At 40.9% G+C, this 19,135-nt stretch overlaps 3 protein-coding genes and 1 long non-coding RNA gene across 10 annotated transcripts in view; 1 reads left to right on the top strand and 3 right to left on the bottom strand.

The window, feature by feature from the left end:
- Positions 1-1,008: 1,008 nt before the first annotated feature.
- LOC124292771 lies at positions 1,009-1,781 on the bottom strand. The gene is made up of 3 exons (XR_006902684.1): positions 1,636-1,781; positions 1,269-1,494; positions 1,009-1,103 (listed from the first exon to the last, which is right to left on the bottom strand). It is a non-coding gene; the product is annotated as an uncharacterized LOC124292771 (long non-coding RNA).
- Positions 1,782-2,876: 1,095 nt separating this feature from the next.
- On the top strand, positions 2,877-6,771 carry LOC107220927 (biogenesis of lysosome-related organelles complex 1 subunit 4). Of its 2 annotated transcripts, XM_015659728.2 has the most exons (4): positions 2,878-3,049; positions 4,665-4,736; positions 5,073-5,294; positions 5,925-6,771. In XM_015659728.2, exons 1-4 carry the CDS (start codon positions 2,990-2,992, stop codon positions 6,015-6,017), a joined length of 447 nt encoding a protein of 148 aa, XP_015515214.1. In that variant the 5' UTR covers positions 2,878-2,989; the 3' UTR covers positions 6,018-6,771. The 2 variants fall into 2 exon arrangements, with proteins under 2 accessions (XP_015515215.1, XP_015515214.1); XM_015659729.2 differs by lacking the exon at positions 4,665-4,736 and having other exon boundaries at positions 2,877-3,049.
- A 4,023-nt stretch (positions 6,772-10,794) lies between these two features.
- Positions 10,795-12,871, bottom strand: LOC124293039. Its single transcript, XM_046731947.1, has 5 exons — positions 12,789-12,871; positions 11,929-12,039; positions 11,771-11,843; positions 11,220-11,511; positions 10,795-11,057 (listed from the first exon to the last, which is right to left on the bottom strand). Exons 1-5 carry the CDS (start codon positions 12,869-12,871, stop codon positions 10,816-10,818), a joined length of 801 nt encoding a protein of 266 aa, XP_046587903.1. The 3' UTR covers positions 10,795-10,815.
- Positions 12,872-13,858: 987 nt separating this feature from the next.
- Positions 13,859-19,135, bottom strand: part of LOC107220921 (epidermal growth factor receptor) — a 98,189-nt gene continuing 92,912 nt past the window's right edge. For all 6 annotated transcript variants that reach the window (XM_046732134.1, XM_046732137.1, XM_046732135.1 and 3 more), the window contains 3 exons: positions 17,526-17,943; positions 16,154-16,333; positions 13,859-16,026 (listed from right to left, as the gene is read on the bottom strand). In XM_046732134.1, coding sequence (XP_046588090.1) covers positions 15,710-16,026; positions 16,154-16,333; positions 17,526-17,943 — 915 coding nt within the window. In that variant the 3' untranslated portion in view covers positions 13,859-15,709. The remainder of the gene's footprint in view (positions 16,027-16,153; positions 16,334-17,525; positions 17,944-19,135) is intronic.

The raw sequence follows: 19,135 nt of genomic DNA, 5'->3' as shown, positions 1-19,135 counted from the left end.
TCCTTTTATTAGAAAATTCACAGGTATGTATGACTTCCGAAAGATACACCGCACTCGTCTACTTCCGACACTGCAATGCTATGATTACGGTCAATGAGCGTAGCTTGTTGCACTGCCCGTTGTTACGCGTTGTACTGACAAGGAGGGTATCCCAGGTCGATTGCTCTGATTTGATTTCTTTTGTAATATGTTATAGTATACTAAAAATTCAGCGACACGTTTATTTTTTTATCTGCCATTGAACACTTCAAACGGGAGAAATTAACCTCCACAGTAAGGCATCCGAAGGGGCGATTTGGGATTCTTTTTTTTTTTTTTCTTCTTCTCCTTGAAGAAAATTACATTTTTCAGTTCTCGTTATGTGAAAACTTTTTCAGTTGGACTGGTTAAAAAATATCACGTTCTTGTGGGTGAAATTGCCAAATCGCCCCTTGTCACGCCGTACTTTGGAGGGTGGTTTCGTCCCCTTGAAGTGTTTGATGGTAGATGATAAAAAATACTTGTTGATTAATTTTTAATCTACCATAAGATATTAAAAAAGAAATCAAAACGGAAAGATCGATCTGGGATACCTTTCTCGCTAGTCAGCGTGGCGTTGTAGCAATCAAAGATCCGGGCGTCCGATGCATAGTCTGATGGGTGCAATGATGCCCAATTCTCGAGTAGGCGCGGAGCGAAAAATAAAATGTTTCGGTTGCGATACATTTCTTGTGTGTATGCAGCGCGTCAAGAAACGGGAGCTCATGGAATAAGGAAATGATGTTAGGTTTATGTAATTGTAAGGTATTCAGGAGTCTTATTGCCAATCGGGAACTACCGGTTGGGATTTTTGCGGCAGCAGTACACGTTATAAGGAGAATCCCTCATCGATACTGCCATAGGCACGTAGTTATAGACGAAGGGTATCGGGACGAAATGATTTCGCGGGGTAGAAAAATTAGCTAAACGTCATTTTTACAACATATTGATACAATGAAATTATCTTACAGCAGCCACTAAGTATGCACGGTTGATTTCTTCTGTCTATAATCAAGAATCCTGTGGAAGTTATAGATTTGAATAGTCTTCATGGCAGTAATAGGAGGAAGTTGAACAGTGACTTTCTGGTAAAATCAAGAATAAATGTAGTATCCTTTGAACAGATGAAATCAATTCAAATTTCATAAGTAAATTATATAGATTTCAACCTTTGGCATACTTTATTTATATGCGAATTGTAAGTATTTCATTATTTATGACAGTATCCTTTTAGCTTCGGAAAAGTTTACCTCGCCCTATTTTGCCCCGACATCCTCTACACACAGGCAGGTGTACGTACACTATGTACAGTCACTTAGGATATCGAATGGAAACGTATTGTACACGTAAGTGCTGTGCTGTGAATTGAATCAATCCAATTTCATTTTCCGTCGAAAAAAGAGCGGTACGTCACTGTTCACAGAAACCCTAATCTCCGTACTGGAACAATTATTACGGTGTCCTTACATCGGAAATCTGTGCATGGGAAATTTGACCGACTAAGGTAAATCAATTTTTCGTTCGAACTTCTATTTTTTAATGACATTTCGGATGAAAAATGCTTCTCTTTCAAGTTGCATTGAAAACCTACAACTGCCATTTCGTATTACTACATACATCTGATCGCAGTCCTCTCCTCAGCGTTCGGTATCCAGTCGATGCTTGCACCCATAACAACGGTTGCCTTGTTTAGCGTATTATTCGGGAAAAATCGAATTAAGCTTTTCATGCCGAGCACGCGAGCGCAAGTACACACGCGTTCACTTCCACGTGCCTGGATCGATTAGAATGTTTATTACGAAAGTCGAGCGACACGGCTGCCGACGCTGCCGTTACGTTTTAACGTGCCTTCGCATAAGGAATCATGGAGAGGCTCGAATACCATCTTTTTATTATTTCCAGCCACTTTCAATTTTACGCTACTTTCTGGCCTGCCCGCGTGCAAGCGAATCTGCATGCTTTAAAATTTCAGCATCTCTATTCGGTGTTGTCTGGAATGCAAGCCTAACCAATGAATAAGTTTCTGAGGCTGGGCCTTTTGATCTGAGAAAATAAATTGGTTATTGTCAAAATATTTTTTATACCTGGTAGTATCCAATCAGTCATTCACTGTTTACAGTTTGTCCAATGTTGCTGTCAAACGCAAAACTTAACAGTATGTATACGCCCTGCTTAAATCTACCTATGTATTAACAGTAAACCTAGGAACCTGTCGCGGGATTCACTGTTTCTGAGTTAGAGCCGTTTGAAATCGGCAGATTTGCTTATGTTAAACTCCACAAGAGACACACGTCCTTCTAATGGAATTTTTAATCGATTCGATTGAAATTCTACCCGATTTTCCAACATTTGTACGAGTTGGCGAACGAATTCAAGGCCGCTCAGGCCTTTTTAGGAAATCTTCGTCATAACCGGATGTATCCACGAAGAAAAATAAATCGAAGTTTACGTAATTCGTTAATTACGAGCTTGCCATAGGTAAACCCGATGAATAGCAAACTTCTTTTTCGTGTAAGTAGCTTCATTAGAAGCCGCATAACGCGAGCATATTAATGTATTTGATCAGTCGTCGTGTAATCGTCTTAAAATTTATAATCAAACGCTGCAGTTTCATATTACATTCATTATAAGTCAGTGGATTTCCTCATAAAGTTTACTTTCTGCCAGCTCACTGTGTATCCATGTTCATTGTTCACCTGTAGGTACAAGCGCATTGTTTTTAGCCAGATGAGCGTTCGCTCGTAATACATAGTATTAATCTTTCGCGCTAGGGCACTGGAAAAGCTCAGCGCTATTGCGCCGTTCGGGGAACTTGGGGAAACGGGAGCGGAGCGCATGCTCTGTGACTTGACCAGCTTACGCCTATAGGGTTACGAACGCAGTATGCGCGGTGCTGTGGTTGAACCGGCGTATGAGGTGGCTCTACAACCTGGGTCACGGGGCTTTCGCGTAGAATCGGAGATTTCTCATCATGATCGACGAACTAGCCACTGACCACGCTGCTTACGCCAAAATCGACCTCACTAGTCAGGTAAATTGTCGCGCACGCACGCATACGCTATTGATCGTAGTCGGTACTCAGCGGATTCGATGTGTGTGTGTGTCGCGTGAACGTGTGTTTCACAACAATGTCGGTCGCTAACTGTACTAGACCTTACGATAATTCCAATTGCTTCGGCTCGTAAACGCGGCAAGGAATTATACTTAAAGTGTTAATTTCAATCGAATCGTCATGCGTTGCCGGTCGCTAGCGAAAACAATTGCGAGAACCTGCATGCCCGAGGGCACGGGCTTGGCCGAGTCACATGGAAGTAACAGGCAAGGGCACCGAACTCCGTGCCGGAGAACATGGATCGAATTTCGAGTCTCTTTAGTAGTACGATATTCTTCTACTCGCGGTGCTAGTGCCCGACGGTATGTTTCGCCGACCGTTGGTATGCACAGATACGTTCTTTGTCAGTGAATACATTATCACGCCGTGAAAGTAGGACATTGCGCGTTCAATATATCTTTTTGAATATCACAGGAATAATAATTTTTAATACCAATGTTGCATAAGTTTTTGCCTCAATAAGTTACTCTTTGAAACAAAATTTCACCAAAACATTTCGCAACCATAAAATAAAGGAAGATAAACACTAACCGTACAAGCCTTGAACAAACTAGGATTTTAACTCCCAACTCCTTGTATTTGCCTTTTTCCGATTTGTAACCGGTCTTACGTCCTGGTATAAAAGACATTTTCAGTACCGACTCTTGCAAACCACGTGCTAGAGATCGCTTTCGAAGTTTGATCCCAACGTAAAACGTGAACAAACGTTCTACCACGCCGTAGTCGTGACCCGGCATCGGAAATCACTTGCAACACTTCGAGTGGCAGAATACGCGGTGACACTAAACTCGACGTAAGTTCCGGTGTGCACCCAGCATGGAGATCGATCTTCTTGCCTTTTATTTCCCGGCCGTGCCGATTGGTAATTAGCACAGCAGTCTACACGAGGCTATTATCTCTAGGATGGAATACATGTATGTACAACTTTTCCCTTCATACATGATTATAAATGTGTGCACATCGTGCACGCGACGCATATGGAAAGTGGATACCTGCTCATGTGCTCTTTCACCTATCTTGCCGACCGCTACATTCGGACTATGCGTGTGTGTATCACTGGTGTGTATGCGTTCCTTGGAGTAATGTAGTATCTGGAAGGAATCTTCCTTATCGCCACCCATAAGTAGAAACTGTCCGACAATGAGAAGCAAATACGGTAAGATGATATTTTGTCTCTTTTATAGACGTTCTAATTGATGGTAATTCGATCACGTGACCAGAGAGATACGGGATATGTGAGGCTGACAGAGGAGGAGACATCATTCTCATGTTCTCCTCTCTGTCTTCCCACTTATCGGCCGGAAGGCTCCGTCCAGGCACCGCATACGCGAGAAGATGCGTTCTCATTGTTGAGGCCCACATCCGTACGATAGAAACCCGTTATTATCGCGACAAGTTGCGGAGAGAATGTTATTATTGCGTTGTATCGATGAGTGCGAAAGCACTGTGTGATATGATTGCTCCTCGCAGGAACGCAACGGTTCGACATAGATAGGTTGGACGAATAATAGCTGATTTCTGAATTTTGTTGCAGGTCAGAGTGCTTCACAACACCATAGAAGATATGATGATGCGGCTTGAAGAGTTCGAATCAATATTTGGCATGGTGATTTGAAACTACCGTTTCAAGAGAATCGCTAAATGTGTTTAATAGTATTTTCAACCCCGCAGAGTCATTGCTTCAATTTAGTTTTTCTCAACCACCCAGTGTCACTGTTTGATTAGTCTATTATCGAAGTCCAAGTACCGCTAACGTGAAAGGGCTGTGTGAGGATAGCACAATTTTATATGCAATAGTAAGGTTTTCAATTTACGCGGTCGGCAAAAATTGACTGCAACATCCTCCTTAATGCAAACAGATCTTGACAAGTCCACGGAACAATTTTCTTCCTTGACCCTTTGACGCCCTCTGTTAAAGCTCCACACCTTCCTTGCTCTGCAGGTACTGTCGGAGGGTGCAGAATGTCTCAGCGGACAAATTCCACGCGTGCAAGTAGTACGGCAAGAATTGACAAGCTTGTGTAGACGCATCGACGCCCTGGAGCACGTTGTCGGACGGGCGAATGTAAGCCTTGTATCCTTGGAAGCTGCTGTAGATGCTGCTGAGGCGGATCTAGGTGTTCCCGATTCACTGTTCAGCAAATTGAATCCGCTGTCCTTTTTTGTAAGTTTTCCGTATGCCAATTTTTCAAACTGTGATCAGTATCTGTTAGAAGGTATCTCGTTGCTTATCCCAGCGAAGTCCAATCACTCGCGATATAACATTCCATCCCTCGCTGTAGCCAATTTTTTTGTTCCCGCAATCAAACCCTTTGTCGCATCAATAAAAATGAAGCCGGAGCATCAAAATATTTTCACCCCACCTGCAATGAAATATTTCGTTGCCTGAAATAGAATTTTTTTGCGGTGTATGGGTGGACGGGTAAAAATTCAACTAGCGAAATTACTGTTTTAGTTTTCCATCAAATTGTCCAACCATTTTTACGGCAAGATAATAATACTTCGATGAGAAACCTTACTCAATAGTGGGCATCAAGCAGAATACAATCCAAGAAATATTACGTTTTATTGAGAATGAGGTGAAAATTAGAATTTGTAAGACCTTGTATTACGTTGGATATTTTGACGAGCGCGATTTTCGCCGATAGGAGCAGGACTTGGGGGTGAAAAATTCATCTCCCGCGAGTATCTGGATTTCGCTGGAATTACCCTAATGCTATGTAGGAACTGTAACGAATATAATTATCTACTTCATTTCAACCGTACAAGATAGTCACAATCGATTGTTTTGCAGAAAAAGGTCCAAGAACCGGTAACCTCTACGAGAATGCAAATATTTAACCCCCCAGTGCTGTACAAAACGGAAGAGTTCTTTAATTCGGAATAAATCTTGCTCTACATAATAAATATAGAAATGTTACCTGACCATATGTTTACCCACGATGGGCTGATACACATGGCATTACCGGTTTCATCAAATCAACAAAATGATGTACAATTGAATGTATGGAAACTGTTATTGTCGACTTTTCTCATCGAAAGTGACATTACTTCGAGGCTTGGAGCAATCGATAAGAAGCGGGTCAAGTCAAGATTGAACGTGCATTGAGAACCGTGTTCAGAAGCTGAATTGTATTTGTACAATATAGGAATTCAAGCAGCGATGTAATCAGATTATATTTTCATACTCGGAGCAAAGCAAAAACATTTCACCCCCTGCCTCTTCCCCCTCCAATCGGCTCGTATAACTGCAGTATAAAAATAACAATATTTCATGAGATATGTTGACACCAGGTGTTACAAAATGGAACACGAATCAGAAACCAGATATAAATGTAAAATATATTATACAAGACTCAGGGAAAGGAGGTAAGAGCAATAACTGTGACGTGTGTGTTATGTAAACGTATGATAAGGTTATTGTATATGGCAACGGTGAATGTTTTTCTTTCTTCTCCTTTCTCAAGAAAAGATCCTGTCAATTTGAAACGCGCACAAATCGAATCACGTGTCTAATACCACAATGTTGTAAACGCCAAAACAGCGGTTTAACAGCAAAAGTGTGTTTTTCCATCATTCACTTTATGATTAACAGTAGATGAAACATGTAAATGGATTGAAATATAGAAGTTGAAGATTTATCGGCAAAAGAGTATTTGTCAGGCGGATACGACTTTTCCCATTAATGAGTATAATTTCAAGAGAAATAGAAGGCAACGGCAGAAGGTTGTAACCACTATTTTTTCAAGTCAATTTGGGTAGAAACGATGGGAACGCATAAATGAATCAAAGGAATAATAGGAATATAAGGAATCTCACAACGTAAATTGACGGGTTTGACAAGAAAAATAAAAATAATCGCACGATGATTCCCGAAGATCGTATGTGGTCGTACTTATCGCCTTCCGTTCCTAATTCATAATTTTTTTGCTTTCAACATTTCTGTGCATACTTTCAAGTATTTTACGTGAATACAACGAAAATAGGATATTGTGTTACGAGTGTGAATCTTAGAGTGTGAGCCGAGGACAAGGGCTGCAATCGCACGAGTACACATACCAACGCAACATCAGCCGAGGCCAGTGCAATAATCGCATGAGTCAGATATGACCCATCCATACGTACGGCACGCGCTGCATTTTGCGAAACCTGTGAAGGAAAGTTTGATCCGACAAAAGTGGATCCGAGAAGTACCGAAGGTGACATTGACAACGCGTGAAATTGGGAATCGGTAACTTATGACGAATAACACAGTGCGTAAAATTGAAGGATTGGAAGATGAGCATGCGCCGGAGAAAGCCTTGGTGAGGGAAACCGAAAATTTTAGTTGTGTGCATGCGCCAACGTCGTCTTAACGCATTGTTTGGAAATGAGGGAAAAAAAACACCTTTTTTGTTTTTAACAGTAAAACGGATTCTTGTACACGATATATCGAATTATTTTAGCGAGAGAAAACAATTCCGATTAGTCACAACTAACAATAAGTCAAAGTGATGTTAAAAAAATTTGACTAATCGTCAATGGTTCCTGTTATATGAATCTTTGATTTCAATTCCATTCTGATCTTCTGTGCGTTCACAAAAGTGTCAACTAATCGAGGGAAAATACATTGCAATGAATTATTCACAGACTATCAGCAACGCTTCAGTTTGCAAGACTTTATTTGCGCTACGTTTTCACCAGAAACACGTCCGCCTGCCACACAATGACGCTACCTTGCATACTTGCCAGACCCACGGGTCGCAGTGCAGCACGACCAAGTACCCTAGTGATCCCAAATTTTCAAGTCAAGATTCTGGGGATATTCTGGATCAAGTAGAAAATTTATTCGAATGATGTAACAATTAGTGCGCAACCAGTCCAGAAAGAAATCGACGCTCTGCACGCGGTGTTATTAATTACTAGTATTTTTTCCCTTCTTCCGTCAATCGACAGAGCCTTAATCCTCTGCCATATTGGGCGTATTATTCCTTTCAAAAATTGATTTCTCACTGTATGGCCATGACCGATGCTTACTGCGTGTATATTCGTGCGGAAGAATACAGTAATATTCGTAAAGTACTATTCGCCTGAAGTAAATGACTATGTATCGCTTATTTTTCAATTCACTATTACAATCTTCATTACACGTGGTAATGAATCGACTTTAAAACAATTGTAACAGGTTGTTAATTCGCTTTTTCATTTCATCTGACGACATGAAAGAAAGAATACACCGAGCATGTGCTGAAATTACACCACAAGTGTTGACTGAAGTTAGACGGTCTTTTCATCAGCGAATTAACAATTGGTTACAAGTCGAGGGTCGTCACTTCGAGCATCTTCTGTAGGTAGACACGAACCAAGGTTAGTAAATCCTTTGAATATAATTATTTTGATTTGATTCGATTTTTCGACTACTTTCATACTTCGCGTGCCTAGAGTGCCCTTGTTTCGTAGATCACTGAATTTGCCTCAAAGTCAGTAATAATGTTGTAGAAAAAAAAAAATATATTGTTCCATTTAAAAAAGTGGCGTTGACCTTGACGTAGCTTCAGCGCGTCCGCTGAAAAAGAAATAAGATGGTCCAGTATGTCGGCCTTCTCGAACAATGTAACTTTCATCTGAAACTTTGTCGAGTATCATCAATAGTTTGACTACTATTGCTCTGTCGCACTTTAAATGCCCCACTCTGAATATTCGGCACTTCAGTTGGGAAGGTATGTCAAGCGTACGTATCGATCGTTTGTGATCGATGACAACGGAAAGGAAGCGCCCAATTGGGTCTTTGCAGATTTTTTTTTTTTTTACGTTTTCATATCTCCGTAAATATAGAACAATCGGGCCACATTTTTTCTTCTTACCAAAGAAAGATAATTGCAGCTGTTACAACTAATTGAATTTCATTGATTTTGTAATATACTCGACAGATACGGTGAATTTCGCCAGTCAGCGTGAGCAGATAAACGTCCAAAGTTAAATTTTCGTGGTGGTACAGAACTAAAATGTTATTTCGATTGCCCATCTGGTTCCACTGACAATGAACTGTGAGAGTTGACTGAATCGTTCCGATAAGAATGCTCCTAATTGACACGCGATGACGTCATATGATTTAATCTGCTGTACTTGCATAAATTTTTGCTAAACCAAGCAAAAATAGAGCTTAATTATTTCTGGATTTTCTACTTGCACGCATGATAAAGTTTTTCGTACAGACCCAATTCAGCATGTCTCGTCATACCGTAAAGTATAACAATCAAAATAAAGTACGCTAATAATCATGCAATAACAAAAACGCGTGTATCTCAGTCTCGCGCTTGAAAGCTAATTGGGCATGCAAGCCCTAAAAATTAATGAAAATCCCTGTCAAATTTTCCCGTGTTTGAAATTGTTCTATTAAAACATATCTATTCGCGTTTCCAAATCACCAAGAGTCCGAGAATCGTGCTGGCGGGGAAATTGTTATACACATGGTATAAATTATAGATACACACGTTGACCCAATCATCCGGTGTATACCATTTCGCACGTCTATTTTACGGACGTCGCTATCATCGATGTCACCTCTGTCGTCGTTGTTGCTGCTGCCATCGCCGTCGTCACCGTCGTCTCCGTTCTCGTCATCGTCGCGGTCAAAGTCATTCTCGTAGTCATCGTTTGTTTCTTTGGAATCGTCTATAATTTTCGATTCAATGGACTTGTGGTTGTCGTATTCCCCGTTCTCTCCCAAAATGGAAATTCTGTAAGGGAGTCGCGTATGGCTTCTCTCGGTGTACCGCTGTTCTCATCCAAATTGTTATAATTGTTTATTCCATATCCTCGTCTGTGACCTTTGATTCTGGTAAAAAAAAAAAAAAAAAGTATCACACCCATGTTAGCCATCAACTTATCGAAGATCGGATAAGAATTTCAGGATTATTCCATGCCCACGCGGTAAAACTCAATTATTCTTAGAGGCTTACCTATCATGTATATTTCGCTTCCCCAGGACATCCCCGACATTTTCAAAGAGGTCGTCCATAGCTCGAACTCTGCCTGTCACAGAATCATCTCCTTCATCTCGATCGTCGTCTTTAAGCATGCAAGCATGTGCAGATCGGATGTTCTTTAGGTCAACTGCGATCCCAATTCCATTTTCGCTCTCCCCCTCTTCTTCTTAACCTTTTCGTCCATCTGCAATTCTAATACTCTCGGCCCTACCACTTCGACCGGAGCTTCAACAAACGTTGCTATAACTGATCATGAGTCAGTAGCATCCTTCGCTAGTACAGTTTGCGCATTCTCATCTGTCTGAAGAGTAGCGGCAGAAGATAAAGCTGCTAATAGAAGGATGTCCCGATTATTCCGCGATACATTTACATCTGGCGAAGTTGTGTAGACGACTGTGACACTCAACCCATGTGATACGATTATAAGGAGTACGGAAGGCTCGCACTTGGTTTGGTTAGTAAGCCGATTGATTATCGGATAAAAAAGTGCTTGAAACGTCATTCAAGTCAATGAAATGTTACAAAATGCCACAGAGACGTGCAATGAAATTTGCAACTTTGTGGTAACAGCTGAACACGTGCGATAATTTTCATCGCAATGCCTATGCTGTGAAAAGTGAATGAAGTATTCGATTCCATGCGGTTCATCGATTCGCAAATGTAATCGGCAATAAATGTACAAATATCCGAGTATAATTCTCCGAGCTCTAATTTGACTTAGGCTTTGATTCCAAGCCAAGTCAACAAACTCTTGCTATTGCAGTCCCTGAGATGACACGTCCTTATTTGGGCCTTCTTAAGACCGGCCATACACTCCTTTCCGATACAGTGACGCCATCGAACTTGGCGCCCGCAGCCACAACTCGTACTGCATTCGCTCCATTCGGTCCATTCGTCCCAGTCGCTCATGTCATTCTCCGTCTCTTCCTTGTCTACATGGGTATCCTCCTCGTATTCCGCTGCAACGAATATCCAGTCATAGCCGAAAATGTAATTTAAGATCAATCGCAACTTAAGCTCCCTGCCGTCTGACTAATTTATAGTCTGAAAGGACGTGCCAAGTAACGCGGGTCGGTGCTCAAAATACTACAGGTGATGGTGAAAATATGCATTGTACATACGATCATTTCTCCGTGCGAAACGGTCGTTGTTCAAAGGTGGTGAATCGTTATTGCGTTTTTTCACCCGCGTTCTGTGATAAAGTGCAGTTTCAGTCGTTGTGCATCTCTCGCAAGCCGTCTGCCGCTCGTGCGAGACGGAGCCTGTGTTTATAAAGTTCCTCTCAGCAAGGTTACGGCGTAAGTGGAGCGGTGTCCTTCGTTTCTTGCGTACGTGGTGTTGCGGAATAATACGGAAAAGAGACCGTGTACCTCTTTGATGATGCTGCCACGTAGAAATCTGCCTCCCATTCACCTATTCAATTTCAAGGCCACACATTGTACATTGAAAGCTTGTAAAAAGTCATGTCTAGCAATTTCTGTATTCTTGTCATTTTTATGTTTCTCGTCCAACGAAATATCCGTATTTAGAAACAGCGAACCGGTGTACGCTTTTTTCGCGTTCGGGCCCTGATAGATGCAGATCTCTTGGGTAGCAGATAAGTAAAAGCTAGTTCTCGAGTTTTTGAAGAACTGGTAGGTATGTGTCGATGACATGCAAGGTTTTGGCCTACACCGTGGGTATCCGTCAACATAGCTTGAGCAATCTTTTCTCCAGTTTGGCTTGTTCCAGTCTGACGGTTATAACTGTTGGTATGAATGACAAGTTTTGAGTAGCTTAAGAGATGTGCGGATGCATTTCTTGGAATGATGCTTTAGAGCTAGTACAAACCTTTCTCTCGTACCGCCACTCTCGGTTGAAATCCCACGTGGAAGCTTTGTCGAAGATATAACTTGAGTTTCTGAACCTTCAACGATGATCTTACCGTCCCTGACTGGTGGCCTGCGCGGGAATTCATTGTCAAAATTGTCCAGAATGACGCAGCCGAAGCAGTATGTAAGAACTATTGCGGATAGTACTCGCATATCATGGTTTTCTCTTCTGTGATACGCAATCTTTGCCGATGATGAATGTATACAAAACGAACGGTTGCAGGCTGCAGGCTGATTAGATAGAATCTACCGCTGTAGGACCATCGATGGTAATGACGGTAGAATAACGATGTGAAGTTAGTACTTATCAACGATTGTTCACGAATCGATTCCTATCAAAGTTGTCAATTTCACTACATCCTAGATACGCTTAGCTTCGGATTCACAACCGCAGCTATGACAGAATACGACAGCGTATGATAAATTACCACAGATTTTGTTACATATTTTACGAGAGCTGGATATTCAGTTTCTAAAAACCACGTCATTCATCATGTGCATCTAATTTATAAATATACCGATCTATGATTGTACGTGTAAGATTTTTCATTGAATTCATTATGAATTCCGAAAGACGTTTGTTGAAATTTATTTAGAGATACTCTTTTTATCGATGCTTCAGAAGTAGCATTGTTTCAAAAATTTAACATTTTTATTTCAAATAGTCTCATTTAATACTCCGGATGCCACAACAAGAATCACTATTCAAGTATTTTCGACATTTCACCCCACTGCAGGGAGATCGCATGAATAATTGACAGCTGATTTAGACAAAAATTGGAGGGGTTCCACGGCATGACAGTAATATATTTCACTTACGGACGGCTCACCCCGAGTTCTGGAGGTACGGCCAGTTGGATCATGAGCAATGCTTCGTGAAGTATGAAACTTTGATGCTTCATATCTATACTGAGCAAGAACTCGGTAGCTGATTTAGTAAGGCTGTCGGTCAGTGGCATGGAAATTCCTCGTATAAGTCAATTCCCCGTTTCATTTACGTCGACTCCACTGTTTCAACATTCTCAATGACAATTTTTATTGGCTTACGAACTCACAAATCATTTCGCTTGAGTTAGGTCGCCGTAACTCTGAAACCAAGGATCCTCTATCTCGAAACCTTCGCATACCTTTACGATACCATCCAACACCTGTGCCATTTCATCAAGTCAAATCAAAGTCAGTTGTCCGGAATTACTCCGAAGGCATCCGTGCCAGAGTGGTACATCGCGAGATCCAACCAATATTATTACACCATTATACCCAGCATCGGGATCGATTTTTACAGGAAATACATAATGTGAATCAAATGTCCGACCTAAACGGCATATTGACGACACATGTACTGTACATGTATATATGGGTGTAAAAGCTTCAGATTGTACTTTGGAAAATTATTCCCACACTCGCAGTTTAGAAAGAGTACAATTTCGAAAATTTTCAAGTGAGTTGAAAAATTAACGACGGAGCCAGGAACCGACCTGGTATCTAGAGATGCTTTACCGGAGACTTATTCCACTGGACCACCTAGCCGCCCTGACTACAGTGTCATTAATTTCTCTCATCACCTGTATTCGAAATTGTTCTGTTTTCGTGTGCCTTTGAGTATATATAATTGTATATATATTTGAAATTCGTCGCGAGACACATTTACGACTTGTGTGTGAGACTTGTTGACATGTGCACACGTTGAAACATCTATATGTGGCTATTAATGTGATTTACATTAATTTAGACATTCAGAACGGCTCAGTCGTTTATTTTTGATGGTATGAAAGAATCATATCCATATTAGAGCGAGAAAAATTAGCTTACTCGTAGTTTAGTTCGACGGTACAGCGCCAGCCAAATTCCTTATAAAAGTAGCTGTAAACGTTTAAATATAATCGTACTTTGTTCTGGATATCAATTTTTATTATTCCTGTACAAAATGGCACAATCCTACTCTACAACTATAGTAGACTATGTAAACGACGCCAAGTCTGCGCCAAAGATAATTCAAGTACTTTTTTTCTACATCCGTGGAGTTTTCCTTAATACTAAAATATCTATTTACAATTGCATAAAAAATTTCAACTTTATGAAACTCGGATACTCCCAATTTTATTGGTTTGTTATTATGACGGCACAAAGCCGAGATACGGCGAAATATCGTAGTGACTCGTGTATAATGAATATGTTCCGTGGCAGATATGGCCGGATTTCCGGAGGATCTATGATTCACCGGCGAAGTTTTCTAAATGCTAAAGACACATACCTTAAAGAGTAAGTAAAAATTGACGAAAATTCGACTGCATCGCGCTCGTCTGAATGTTATGTTGGGTTAATTTTGTTCGCTTTGTTTCGCTTCGAGCAGTACGTTTGCACTATATTAAGATACTAAATTCAAATATCTCCATAATAAGAAGACATTTCCTATCACAGTCGGTGACGGGCCATACGATTCATTGTCAAGGAGCGCACGAAGAATGCGACTCAATAATTGGGTACAATGCGTCACTCGTAATTTGACGAAACGAGGAATTAATCGTTGCCTCGTTCATGTCCTCTGCTACACAGGGTCAACTCGGTTTAGATATGAATCGGTAATATGTAGCGGAGACCGCGTCCATGACTAATGTTCGGGTTTCAATGTTTTCTACAAAAACTCTTGTTCTACATGTGAACCTTATTCGCCTGAATAACTCGTGGAAATGTCGATTTTCAATACCATTCAACAAATTTTCATCCGTTGTATATGGTAGATCGAATTTGAAATTGCGCCTTCGCATCATACTCAAACAAAGGTTGGCCGTTCTGTAAAATTTTCGTTAGATGTTACAGTTACCGATGTAGGTACACGTGTGACAGAGTAGGACAGAATTTGCATAGATAGATAGCTCTATAGTGTGTGCGTGTGCGTGTGTGTGTGTACACACACACACACACACACACGCGCGTGCGTATATATCTACATGGAATTAGATGATTGAATTGTGGGATAATTACTTCTATCAATTACTCTAAATTATTATCATTATAGTTATTTACAAGCCACCGATAATGAATGGCACATTAAGAATAGTTTTTTGCACTGCAAGTCCATTGTAATGGGGAAAGTCTCGGTAGACGATATCATGTCTTGCTAAATCCGGTGCGCTTGTTTCGTATCGGCCAATCTATAGTTATCGATTCGTTGTTCATCCTGATTACCACTGCGATTGGATGGAGCACTTAATATTACTATGTTATGTCATCCTATCTTCGTCGAACCTGTCTAAGTACACGTGGCATCTCTTTGATTCAAGGCACAACATTTTCTCACTCCTTCATCAGCTAGGTAATTGGTAGGTAGGTATACATTAGCGCGCCGTCTAACGTGTGTGTAACGGAGACTGTGAGGTGGCTAAATGCTATCACATCCACGCAAACATTCCCGAAACAGCAGACGTAATTGAAGCACGATATCCCAAATCATTTCTGCGTCTATGGCAGGGGTCTGTTCCAATGAAGACGAGAAAAAATACACGGTTTTTGTATTGATTACTGGCCACAAGTGCGTCCGCTACCACAGCGAATTATACCAGAAGCCGACGCAAGCGGCCGTCTCTCTCATTCATTGGTCGGCTGGCAAGTATTCAATAAATAATCCTGTATAATTTTTACCAGATGATCAACGTTCATATACGACGGCTCCTCGCCGCCCCCGCTGCAACGATGTCACATAGATATACATATACCAGTGTCAGTTGGGATAATAAATATCATACTGTCGTTTCGTTCTTTCTAAGCGGTTTCAAAGGCTGGAGCTCGCGCTCAAGCCGATCGAAGTCGTTGTAATACTCGTGATCCGATTCCTCTTCCGTACTCCTTTGCCTGACCTGAGAGCCAAAAGCGGTACCGTTTGTCGTCTCCGTCTTGACGAGATCCGCGGTCGCGGGAATCCCCAACGTCTGCGGGCTCAACGCCGCGTCGTCCTGCGACATGATATACTCCGGATTGTCAACCGACGTTTTCCCGGGGATTGTTAAGAATTCCGGGTACTTTCGATATCCATTGTTCATATGCTTCGACTCTGACTCTGCAAAAGAAAAAATTCTAAAATATTGGCAGTCTGCGATTTTATCGTCTACCCCCGGTGGAGGCTTAGCAATAATTAGCATTTGTATTTCATCAACGGGTAGAGCGTGCCACGCTACGGTGCTTACCGGTAGGTTTCGAATCACCGATCAGATCCATGTATTGTATCGTGCTTGCTGGCATCTGGGGCGAGGGCATGAGGTAGTCATCTTCGTCCAGGGGCAGGTCCAACTTCAAATTTCCAATTCTAGCTTGTTGGTGTATCGTGCCGACCTCCGACTTAAAGCAGTCGTCCGTTACGTCGCATTCTACAACGCCCAAGCAATCATGTTTTATTAATGGTATATCCTCGCGAAATACCCGCATGTTACAAATAGACGTGTAAGCCCAGTCCATTATTAGTCCGGTCAAAGCGTGCTCAAAAAATAGGCTCGTGAGAATTTTGGGAAGAACGCTATTTTTTTTTTTTCATTTCCTGGGGGGGGGGTCGTCCATGAGTGTCAAACTCAGTTTCCGGGTCTGGAAGGGTTGCCGAACGACCGCTATCTTGAAATTAAGGGTGTGATTAGTTTTTTCAATTTACCTCCGTAACCGTGAGGCTGACAAAAATTTTGTAAAGAGCTTTTTTGTAGTTGATGTTTTGTAGAAAAAAAACTTTCGTCTCTCGAAAGTTTATTCGTTCTGTTTTTAGTTTTAAAAGGTATCCATTGCTTGCGGATTATTGGAATTAATCATATAACGTTGAGGTTAATTAATTTTTACTTAATTAATTTGAATTGACTGAATGTTAATAATTAGGAATCATTTCGAATTTTTTTTCTCGATTACAAATAATTAAGAATTTAATAATCATACGACTTTTATATTTTTATGAATTTCTAAACTTCAGATTATTATTATTTACTTTCAGGAACAAATAAAAGAAGAAAGGAATTCGGATGTATTCCGTTTAAATTAAATGAAGAAGAAATAATAGAATTTAATTACCATAAGAATCAATAACAACGAAGCAAAGAAAAAAATAATAGATTAAATTTTTCATAACAAAATGCTCTATAAAAAAGGTAAGAATCATTTTTATTGTCAGATTTCAAGTTAATTAATAATCTTGCCTCAAAGTTTTCTATTCCCTAATTTTTCATCGGTTTTGGTTTATAATTTGTTTATTATCAACATTAGCGCAAAAAGTTATAGGAAAAAGTTATGGATAATTGTATCAACTACAAAAAAGCTCTCTACAAAATTATTGTCAGCCTCACGGTTATGGAGGTAAATTAAAAAACTAATCACACCCTTAATTTCAAGATGGCGGCCGTTCGGCAACCCTTCCAGACCCGGAAACTGAGTTTCACACTCACGGCCGACCCCCCCAGGGAATGAAAAAAAAAAAAAATAGCGTTCTTCCCAAAATTCTCAGCGAAATCACACTTTGACTGGACTATACATATAGTAAACCAACAAGAGCCTTTGCGTCTACGTCTGATATTCAAGTAAAATCACCTATGACTCCGATCATCTTAAGGGGGTCTGAACAGTATCTGGAATTCGAGCCATCCAAGCTGGCAGCCGGGCCACAATGGCCGTTCGGGTGGGTATAATGCGGGTGCTGTAGATGCGCGGGGTTTGCCTCTGCAGACTCCCGCGAGGTACCCCCGTTACCCGAGACGCCGTATCGCAATAGCTCCCGGTCCCAGTTCTGTTGGTTCTGCGGTGTCGGTGAGTCAGCGGCCATTGGCGTGCTATTCGGCCAGCAGCTCTTTATCGGCGTGTTGGGAGGTGAGCCGGACGTACTCGACGGCGAGACCACGATAGGTGGTACAGGTGCCCTCGACTTTGGTTGAAGATATTCATCTGCGTCTACCACGGCTTCCGGACCATCCATCGCGGACGCCAGATTTCTTATCATTTCTTTTTTATCCTAGTTACAATGATTGCATATTTATACAGGTCATGTGGCTTCGCGATAGAATTAAAGTTTACAATCAGTATTTGCGGTCAGAGTGACGAATGGAAGGTGCATTCGTTAATGTAATCACCGATATCCGTTTGCAGTCCCTCGAATTATATTATATAAAGTGGTCGATTCTGATCGTCCCAGCCGGACACTCCGAAAATGGAATGGGGTACCAGAGAAAGTTTTCCTTTAGCTTTGGAGGATTCCGGAGGGGAAAGATAGTTTCGATTATCGGTGGACTTGTCTATTGTACTATTTCCGACATTTCGCAAGGGCATCTGATTTTAAGGAAGGAGCACGACTCTTGATAACGGATAGTTGATAGCGAGATCAAGGACAAATTGAAACCGTGAAACTTCTTTTACTTTCATTCTTTGAATTTTTTTTTTTTTTTTTGTCTACTGAATTCGTGTTTCACCAATTTGTGGGTTAATTATCTTTTTAATGGATTTCATGTCGCTGCGATTTCTCGTTAGTGAGTCTCTTGTATGAAAGCTCGAGTCAGATATGAGGTTTGACTTATACCGAAGTATCGTGTCGCACGGCCGTTAATTATATTCGTTATTAATCTACGAATTTCCTTTTGCACACTATAGGCTATAGGTACATTCAAACTCTGTGATTTTTCACCCGCGCAAAAATTTTTAGTGATCAAGAGGAACAGCGGTACTCACAGGAACTGAAAAAGTGAGAATTTTTTTCAACAGGAAAAAATATCAAATCTATTTTTTCGATTGTTCGAAACTCGATAATTTTGCATCGCAAAGAAGACTTTACAACAGGGGAGAACAACGTATACGGTAGCTTGAGTAGAAGAGAAGAATATTTGAAAAAAAAATTTTGCTCCGGTGTTTATATTCGTCTTTGATCTTGCTTTCAACTGCCAAAATACGTATTTCACATTTAAAATCAGTCGTCACTCGCGAAGTCTCGACAATGGCACAATACAAAAGTCAACTCATTCACTAAGTCATCAAGTCATTATCTTTTTTTTAAAACCCTCCGAGTTTCGTATTGAGGTTTCTCTTTTATCCCTTTTTATTTTCGAGTTATTCGCTTGGGGTGCTTATAACCGACTACCCTGCAGTGTACCGAGCCTCAGCATTTCACCAAATTTTAACGCGTCGTAAAGATGAATGGTTGGTATCGCTTGTGC

Source organism: Neodiprion lecontei, chromosome 2 (genome assembly GCF_021901455.1).
Source record: "Neodiprion lecontei isolate iyNeoLeco1 chromosome 2, iyNeoLeco1.1, whole genome shotgun sequence".
NCBI lineage: Eukaryota > Metazoa > Arthropoda > Insecta > Hymenoptera > Diprionidae > Neodiprion > Neodiprion lecontei.
The sequence above is the reverse complement of the archived record's forward strand: the minus strand, read 5'-3'. Positions and strand labels throughout refer to the sequence as shown.